Below are 10745 nucleotides of genomic sequence, written 5' to 3'. Positions count from 1 at the left end.
GCTTTTGATACAATACGGTATGATGTGCTCTGGACAAAATTAAGGGAGGAGACTGATGTACCCTGCGAGGTTGCATCTGTGCTAGAATACTGGTACTACAACCAACGGAATGTTGTAAAGTGGGCGGGCACGCACTCAGAAATGTACGGGTTGGAATGTGGGGTTAGACAGGGGGGCTTAACCTCTCCTCGTTTGTTTAACCTTTATATGAACGGGCTGCTTGCCGAGCTTAGAAATTGCAACATTGGCTGTCATATCGGGGGCGTCTGCGTAAATAACATCAGTTACGCTGACGATATGGTACTGTTAAGCCCGTCTATAGGTGCACTGCGCAAATTAATGCGGATTTGTGAACGGTACGCTGAGGCCCAGGGACTCAGATATAACTCGAAGAAGAGTGAACTCCTAGTGTTTAAGGCCGGCAAGAAAGTCTATGCGAATGTGCCACCTTTATATCTTGGAGGTGTTGCTTTAAATAGAGTAGAACGTTTTAAGTATCTGGGTCACTGGGTTTCGGACAACCTCAGTGATGACGAGGATGTGGAGCGAGAGCGCAGGGCACTGGCCGTGCGCTGCAACATGCTGGCCCGAAGGTTTGCAAGGTGTAGTGATAGTGTAAAAGTAACTCTGTTTAAGGCATATTGCCAATCCTTCTACACCTGCAGCCTTTGGGTCAGGTATACGCAGCGTGCGTACAACGCCCTGAGAGTCCAGTACAACAATGCATTCAGAGTGCTGCTCGAGTTGCCGCGTTACTGCAGTGCCTCCGAAATGTTTACTACGAGGCGCATTGATAGCTTTAAGGCTATTATTCGTAAGAGGTGTGCATCCATGCTCCGGAGGCTACGAACCAGCTCGAACGGCATTCTGAGTGCATTGGCGGACCGCTGGGACTCAGCAATACTGCGCCACTGGATACGGCTACATTCTGACTGACGAGGGTCGTGTCCAGATAGCTATTACTTTTACTTTTACTTTTTTACTTTTGCTTGTTATGGATTTGTATTGATTTTATTTGTTGTTTGATATCTTTATTTACTTTTATTCATATTTATATTGATTTACTAACATTAGATATAAGTTGTTTTTGTAATACTAACATTAAGATATGGACTACTTATGTCTGAAACAAAATAAATAAATAAAATGAATAAATAAATTAATAATGACAATTAATACGTATTAATTTAATATACTAAACACAGTGACACAACAGCGACGAGCAGCTGACTGTATTCTTCTCGCTCGGGTACAATCGGGGGTCCCCCAATTCCACCCGATCGAACTTTTCACCGTTCAGCACCGAAGAACAGCTGTCCACACCTTTCTCGCTTTTGTACACTTGGCGGTTACGAGCTCACCCGATCGAGCCTTTCACCTCAGAGCGTGACGGATCAGCCCAACTTACTATCTACGAAAAAATGTGTGTACGGCACGCTAAAGAAGTTTTCACTTCAAAAGTTTTCATTTATATAAGATTAATAATATAAATAAGATTAGTACTTAGCGGAGCGCTGGCGGGTCAAATCGTCAAAAAGCTTCTGTCATCCGTTACTACAGAATACAATACTATCTTTTTAAAGCCGTGTTGAGATACGATGGTACAAAACTTTTTTAGATTATTAATAAATTTATGTTACGAATATTTTTAAAGAAAATGCCACGCGAATTGACTTAGTGACTTATAAAAGTCGCTTTTACAATAATTTTATGATTAAAAATGTAATATCTACAAAAAATATCAGCTGTGAAATATTATCGTATAAGTAACAACATACATATTTATTATTAATGCAAAATAGAATTAGATAAAGCTTTCAAATGATAAAGATCTTTAACTTCACCGATATTTTAAGTATTATAATCAGAGATTGGCCGATATTGGCGAGATAGTGCAGAAACATGTTAAATGCATGTTTAAAATGCGTAAAAGTGTACTCGTAGTTCCAGAGAAAACCACCTACCATAAACAACGCTGGCCTTATCTAAATATCAACAGATTAAAAATACACCTACATCTTTTTACTTGACGTTAAAAAACTAAGGTATTATAATTTAAAGTCTTTGTCATAAATCAAATAAATCAACATTTAAAAAAAAGCTGTTGTAATTTTTGTGTTTGTTAATGATGTTTCAACTTTGATGATAGCTGATTTTTATTATTTTTAAGTGTTAAGGTAAGTTAAACGTTCTGTTATATTTTATGCACGTCATATATTATGGATTCACGATTGTGTATAGTTAAAAAGTTGTAGTAAGACCATTCCTTGTCTGTGAGCCTTTTATAGTTTCAACCCAAGGTTGAAAAAAATGTTGTACGAGACTTTATTACAACAACAGTTACAAATTTTCCTGTCAACGATCCTATTTTATTGCTAGTAGCATTTAGTAAAAATATAATTTTTAATAGGTCTTAATACATATTTAGTAGGTCGTATATATTTCACCCGTCCGTGTCGCTAGACAGTTTCGCGCACCTATAAGTCATCAGTATAATAGTCGGTTGTTTAACACCTATGTGTTGATTAGCATAACTCATGATTAATTATTTATAAAGTGTGCCAAAGCGGCAACGTTTCGTGAGACGCACTCGTGGTCAAGTTCGTTTTTCGTATCAGTACGCGTGTTTTATCTGTAGGTGTACGTCGACTTAAATAATAAAAATTTACGATAGCGATATACAAATACATACAGCGATATACAAATGCTTTGTGTTTTTATCAACTTTATAATAATTCACGTGAAAGTATCGGTATTAAAGGCGGTTCGTGTAAACGACGTCACCGCGTTACTTACAGTGTTTGCGTAGAAGGGCGGCTGGTCGGCGGCCAGCGCGGGGAAGTAGGCGGCCATGCCAGCAGCCGTGGCCGCGTCCGGGTACGGCGCGCTGTACATGGACAGCGGCACGCCGGACGCCAGCCGCTGGTAGTTAAGAAACTCGTATTGACACGAGCAAACGGTCTGCCCCGTGATGGGGTCCTGGAATATAGGTCTCCCGGTGTCGCAGCAACGAGTGGTGGGGGCGGGCGAGCTCGGACGCGCCGCGCCGCTCGCGCCGCCCGCCCCTGTGCTCATCCCCGCCTGCGACGGCGGCGGACTGTTGGAGGCTGTCGATATGGTGCTCTGTAAGTTGTAAATTTTGAAATGCCTTTATGGCGCGTTTTCACATTCGCTGGTGCATAATGTTTTTGGAGGCCTCCGTGCGCACAGCCGATTCGCATCGCAAGACGGTACGCTCACATGGCTATCCATCAGCCTCGACGGGTATTGATGCATATGAAAAATGGGAACGTTTGATGAGTTATAAATGTGCATTTAACGAGTGCGAGGGGAGTAAGGGCGGGGCCGCGCTCGTCAACGCGTAGGCAAATCGGACACGCTCGCGAAACCCTTTTGATGCATCGTGTGAAGGAATTAGATTACTCGCGGGTGCAATACTGCAATTTGACATACAGATTCGGAGCACGACAATGGCACCGGGCGGGATATTGTTGTCGTTATAGATTTATTCGACGAACTACCTGAATCGACAGCGCGGTCACAGAATAAACATCCGCTTGTATAGGAACAAAGAGGAAGACGCGACCCGAGCCCTTACGGTTTTCTAATTGAGCGCGGCGGATTCATACGTGGATAAATAACTTTCTAAATATTTGTCATCCGAATGAAAAATGGTTTGTGACCAAAAAACTCAATTCACTCAATGGGATTAGTAACCGAAAAATGCCACCCGACCTCTCGCGATACGAGGCCCTGACGTCTGGAAGAAAACAAGAATTAAATCTCTTTGTGTCCATTCTCTGTTATTATAGGATGTTTCCGGATAAAATAAATTATGATCGGGGATAATATCTTTGTGCCGTAATAAGGCCTTCGACGTGTGGTTGACGTTTAGATGACACGTTGCTTTACGTTCTCGTTAGCAGATATGTACCGTATGATGTTTGGTCTTTTTAACCTTTAATTATGTACTTGCTATTAGGTAAGGGTGAGTGGACGCGGCGCTATAGGACACCGGTGGTCGTACGGCTTCGGTTGCCCTAAACGTATCAGCCATTTTAAATCGCAAAACCACCTATGGGTGGGACTCGTTACCACCCGGCTGAAAACATTTATTGTGCCGAGGGAATTATTGAGGTAATCCTGAAGCCGTTAAATGTCGGATCCCTGTATTATCTACATTACATACCCAGCATAGTTATTTAATCCTTGCCAGCAATACGTATACCGCGGGTTCGAGAGCTGCGTCGTTTGACTACGCGACTAAACGACCTTATACCGGGGGAAATAACGATTATAATCATGGCGCGGAGGTATGAGGATGAAATTGACGCCGCTTATAGGGGTTACGGTTCGTACGAATGATAGGACTTTTATTTGTTGGTGGAATCGACGGCATACCTGTATTACGTCATGCGTTATTTATTCCACCATTGAGAACCATTCTATAATTAAACCTGCTTTTTATCATTCGTAATTCGTGGTGTTGATTTAGAAGGGTTGTGTTTCTTGGTGTTTTACTTATGTTCGTGTGTCTGTGGATATGTATTTGACAGCAATAGCCCGGGATTAGTTCGCGTAAGCGTAATAGTTCCCTTCCCATCTAAAACATGTATTACATAAAATATATATGGCAATGTTTATTTTCAATGCCATTAGTTTGTTCAAGATTTTGTATAAGCTTACTGTACGCGAACTTAGACTCGGGCGATCAAAGAAATGATCATATTATACTTACAGCAAATAATATAATTACATACTAGCTATATCCGTTCGAAAAATTCCCACTAAATAAGTATACCTAATAATTATCACTTTACAAAATTACAAAAAAAGTATTCATACGTGAATTGATTTAAAATTGATCAAAAACTTTACCGACCGTCAATCATGTCGCTGTTTCAAAATTAAAGCTGTCATATACAATTTTAATAATTAATTATTTTACAAAAACAGAAGCAATAATAAATTTAGTTGTTGATGCTAATAGAACAAGCAATTATCTATAAATTGATATATAATTTAAGTGGACAAATTGTGAGATTTTTTCTAAAAAGGGAGGCAAACATCTTAACCTTAGCGTAACATTTATGATAAAAATATGTTTGTCATATTTATATATTTTAAATAATCACATCTTACTACCGATATCTAAAATTAATTTGTCCATTTTTTGAATTATAACCAATCTACCGAAACAAAAAAGAAAACTCAAATAGACCTCAAAATCACTTTTAAGTCATCGTTAAGTCGCAAATAGATACTCACCAGTTTTGCCGGTATAACAGAAAGGATTGTTGAGTAATCGTTAAACAAGGCCCTTAACTAGTACGGGTATCAGTGACAATACTGATGGTGACCAGCGTATACGCAGCAAACGTACGGAAAATGAGGGAAGGGTAGTCCGGTTTGGATACTTCTAATGCTGTCAACATCTATCCGCACACTTCAGCCTGATGAACAAGACATTCGCAGTAGAAGTAGTGTCGAAATATCGAGTTCCACTAAATAAATAAATAAAATATACATGTTACCCCGTCTATTTTCAAAATATTTAAAATCTCAACTCTTTTCTTAATTTAAATGAATACAATTTGTATATTTTTAAACGCTCGAATGTTAGCTATGTCAACGACACTAGCGTCAAAAGCGGGCGTTTGTCAAAACTGTCGGTACGTTTAATTTGTGTCGTGACTTTGACGGATGAAAAATTATTAAAAATAAAGTGTTTAGTTTTATCTGTAAACTAGAACTTAGTTGAAGACATTTTAGACTTTCTTTTATTAGACTTTCGGTTAATAGGTATGCTGTAGTCGAGAAAAAAGTACAATCGCTGTTAAAATCCGCAATTTTGACTCTCCGATAATATTTGTTTCTTTATTTATTTATGGTATTTATAAGGCGTTACTTTATAAATAATGGTTCTCGGCGTACGTGAAAATAACCACAAAAAAAAAAACAGTTTTTTTTATATTCGAATTGAAATCAACAAATAGAATTAGTAATTTTTAAAAATAGAATATTTTTTATCTCGTTCAAAGATGATAAGTCCCGCGTTGTATCTCGAGTCTGTTCCAAAGTGATACCGGGGGTGCTTAGCGGTAATAATCTCAACATCTGATGCACGACGACATTTAACAGCTTCGCACTTAAGGGACGTCACTTTTCAAGGAAACAAACGCTCAAGGGACTGAAATCCGGCGGATTTCACACTTCGATTTATAATTAACGATATTAAACCGTAATACGTTTTATTACGGTTCCCTTTTGCTTATTGATATTTTTACTAATTAGTATTATTACAAATATAGCGAACTTTGCAATATTTATCGGTGGAATGTCGTGTTTGTTTTGAGTTTACTTTGAAAAAGTTTCTGCAAGCCCCTTTTTAAATGAGAAAAATTCTTTAAAAAGTTTGTATATTGATTATGCAGTGAATTTTTTTTTTAACTAAAGATGTGATGATAACTATCGATTGACTGTATGAATATGTGTAGAGTTTAGCTCCAAAAAAAAAGTATGTTTCTAGTGCAAAACGCGTGATAGCAACCCTTTATCGATACTTCGGTAATGCTCCAACTGTTACGCACATACATATATAAGTTAGATAAACGAAATTAAAAAAAAACTTGTCATCATATCCTTTTAAAATATCGGTCGGTTTTGGGATTAAAGTGCCGCAACGTTATCGCGGGCAGACATCTTTAAAAAACAAACACGATGCCTCCTCTTGTCATTCGTTTTTTATTGTAGCCCACAGGATGTGTTTAGTCGTTAAGTTCTTTAAGTGTTAAACCTTGTAACAGAATATTCGAGCGTATAAGGGTTCGATCTATTTGTTAAATAATGTAAGAGCGAGATAAAAAAAGTTTTTAATCTAAGAGAAATCGGAGCCAGTGACATGAATTTCGTTAGATACGTCAAACGGCAAAAAGTAATACGGTGACGTTCGCAGGTATCGAAGGTTTTTATCGGTGCCGACTCGAATCATTAAAGTATTAAATTTACGATAACGCAAAGCCTACCGAGTTATCACGGCGATGCTAATTATTAAATATCGAACTGTTAACAGTTCTTCATTTACACGTTCTTGGATGTATTTGAAAAAATGTGTTACGATTTGAATCATGTAAAAAAGTTCAATTTTCATTTATCAAATGGTAATATAATTTCATGGCTGATCATTGACAAAGAATGACAAATACGCCTTACCAGATTGGCCTATAAATATTTAGTATATTTATGTACAATATACCAGACTTGAATTCTATATTTATTGTATTCAAGCTATTACAAATAAAACTATATATAATTGTACATGTTACATGTACCTATAATTGTAACTATAATATTATATTTTTAAAATGTTACTCTATGTATCACAAATCATTACTTTAAGAATTTGTTTTTATAATACATACATTTAAACATGCTTATTCATGCGTTATTATTTATTATACGATTTATACCGTAACTATCTTTAAATATTTAGTTCTTAAGTTGTAAATTGTAAATATGTACACACACACATACACGCATCAACTTATCGCAGTCAACTGCTGGACATAGGCCTCCACAAGTTCGCGCCAAAAATGTCATGAACTCATCAGTCAGCTTTTTAAGTTCCAAGTAGGTAGTGGAACTGTGTTACCCCTTAGTCGCCTCTTACGACACCCACGGGAAGAGAGGGGGTGGCTATATTTTTACTGCCGTAACAACACAGCTTAAAATATGTACAATATTGTAAAATTTCGTCATAAATGTTATATTTAATAAAAAGTGTATTCATTCATTGTTTTTTTTTTATTGAAAAGGATTGTCGTTAAACGGACGCTAATGTTACTTTCATAATACATAAGTATTTATTGGATATTACGAAAAGTACAAACACAGGGAACATTAAAAACAGATATTACAATGTAAGTGGAAAATATACCTAATTTATGTTGAAAACAATCAGTTGGCAGTTCACGTCCTTAGACAATTAAAAGATACTCTCAATTTTTTTTACTACATTAAAAATGTAAACAATGTTAATTAATGTTAGCGTGGCAGGCACATGTTTTTAAATGTGCTTTTATGTGAGTGTTTCGAATTTTCTTATGACTTGACTTAACTACCGAATTTTAAGGAACAAAATAATTATATTTTACCTAAACTTATACATGTATATAAAAAAATCGTAATTTTAATAGTCGATTAAGAAACAAATAATTATTCAACGAACTTTACAAATTACATTTCTTAAAAAAACCTCATAAAAGATACGATTATAAAAGAAAAATATTTTACAATCCTACAAATATGTAGATGACGAAACGAAGTGATTCATAAAAATATTCTCAACTAAGAAATAGACAACATTTATGCAAATTATTAAGGAATTCGATAATACGAGCCTTCCGATAAGGTGTTCAAATTAGTGCCTCGATGTATTAGGCTTTGCTCATTTCCTTGAATCAATGATACCAAAAGATTCAAAAGGTTAAGATTCTTAAAATCTTCGTTAGTAAGATATATGTGGGTTTTAATAAGAAGCATGTTAGCTCTTTGATTCCTAATCTATATCAATAAATGAATCGCCAAAATATCGCAGAATTTCTGAACGACTCTGTCAAGTCGGATATTTATTTTGTGTTTATTGTTAGAATAAGTTTGGTATAAAAAAAAATAAAAATAAAAAATTGAGATGTTAATGAACAAAATACAGAAATACAAAGTTAGCCGAGTCCTAGATTATAGCACTAATGATATAGGTATAATATATATTTTTATTGTATACTGCTAAAACAAAATAATATTATACTCGTAGACAAGCAAAGATATTTTCACAAAGGCGGTCTTATCGCTAAAACTCAAAGAAGTGTACAGAGTTTGATGTCTAAGCTAATTATGTTTTCATTATAAGTAAGTTTACTTCATATAAAAAGTAGTAGGGTAGAGAAATAATAACGTTAGCGGGTTATTTTTTTATTAGTTTTCTGTAACCTTACTCTCGAACCAAATCTGACACTTTCCCAGTTCTTCTGATACCCGCAACCCTTTGAGTTTCTTATAATACGATTAGGGTAATTTACTCCGGATTAAGAGTTAGCTTTAACCACCCTGGCCATCGGATTAAAGTACAGTTAGCGGGAGATCTGGGTATTAATTGTGAAGTCTATGTCTATTAAAACTGAGAAAAAATTGTAATATCCTTAAGTAATAGTTAACCAAAGTTTCTTATAGATAATGCTTGGAGACACGGAGTAATATTTATCATAAAAAGTATTTAAATTGATATTGGTATTATTATGTTAATTAACATTTTGGAACGCAGTTGTTAATTCTAAAACAAATGATAATGAATTTCGGAAAACGTTTTAACATATTTTGGATAATATTATAAACATTTTAATATAAATATATTATAATAAATATAATCCTCATCTAAACTTGTGTTGATAAAAATAAACGGAAGGGGTTGGGGGGGGGGGGGGGAAGGGGAATCACACTGAGACGAGATGGCTTCGAATAGTCTGTTTTAGTTTTATCTAATAAAATTCAAATCATAAATCGAAATTGTCGAATGTATAATGATAATGTTATTATCGTATTGTTATTCGTAAATGAACCGTTGTAATAGTTAATTAAGCATTTGTAATTTAACCTCTCGCCGTATCTGATATAATAAATTAAAAAATGACTATCGTTCGAAGGACGAATCGCTTGTTGTGGAATTTGGCGCTTTATATAAATTCAAATTTAAATTATAAACATAGTATTTAGTAAATTTTATTATAATAATTTCTCAATCTAATAGTATTTTCATTTGCAACGCTACTACTACAAACTCTAGAAGAAACATTTTAATTTTAATATCATACTACTAATATCAAATTATCAATAAGTTATAATATAAATTAATACCATGCAAAGATCTGTGGCCTTGTGTTTCGTACCACCGTAACTAAAATACTTATTTAAAAGCTTCTTTAAACATTACTAAAATAAATTCCAGATGGACTTAAAATATAATAATAAAAATGTATTCAATAATTTACACTAAAGAATAAATTAGAATAAATTACATAAACAAGAAAAAGTACAAAAGGCGGCCTTATCGCATACAGCAATTACGTCCAGGCCACCTTTACTGAAACTTAACTTTGGGTAAAATACGGAAACGATACTAATGAATTTTATGTGTCACTTTTATACAAGTATTAGTCAAATTGAGTTAAGTAAAAACTAGTGTAATTTTACTTGTCATTAGTTTTTGGGATAAGATTAAGTTGTGAATATAAAATACTTAAACTTTTTTTGTCAGCTGCTTATCTTGTCAACCAAATGGTAGACACTTGAAATTCGATATTTATACTTTTTATACAAGTGACAAAAATGGTTTTTTTTAAGAGGTTTATGTTACAACACTACTAGTAGTTAAGGTATGTTTATGTCTTATAATTTTTAAATGGTCATTTTATACATATGCAATCAATGATGATAATGATAATTACTTATGTATGTGTGTATGTATGTGTGTGTGTGTGTGTGTGTGTGAGTGTGTGTGTATGTTTTAAATAATAATTATAATAATGTATGTGTTTGCTTTAATATGGTTGTGCATTTATAAATGTAGTCTATGATAAAATTAATATTGTCAAGTATAATAAATGTAACAACTGCTAGCAAACCATATTAAATAAATAAATGATATTTGTGACTTAAAAAAAAAAAGAAACACATCTGAACTCATGTCATCA

The 10745-nt window shown here is 34.8% G+C and overlaps 1 protein-coding gene across 1 annotated transcript in view; it reads right to left on the bottom strand.

The window, feature by feature from the left end:
• LOC123668982 (homeobox protein caupolican) overlaps nucleotides 1-10745 on the bottom strand; it is an 81293-nt gene that overhangs the window by 47736 nt on the left and 22812 nt on the right. Inside the window, exon 2 of the mRNA XM_045602666.1 lies at nucleotides 2797-3123. Coding sequence (XP_045458622.1) covers nucleotides 2797-3123 — 327 coding nt within the window. The remainder of the gene's footprint in view (nucleotides 1-2796; nucleotides 3124-10745) is intronic.

Source organism: Melitaea cinxia, chromosome Z (assembly GCF_905220565.1).
Source record: "Melitaea cinxia chromosome Z, ilMelCinx1.1, whole genome shotgun sequence".
In the NCBI taxonomy this organism is placed as follows: domain Eukaryota; kingdom Metazoa; phylum Arthropoda; class Insecta; order Lepidoptera; family Nymphalidae; genus Melitaea; species Melitaea cinxia.
The sequence above is the reverse complement of the archived record's forward strand: the minus strand, read 5'-3'. Positions and strand labels throughout refer to the sequence as shown.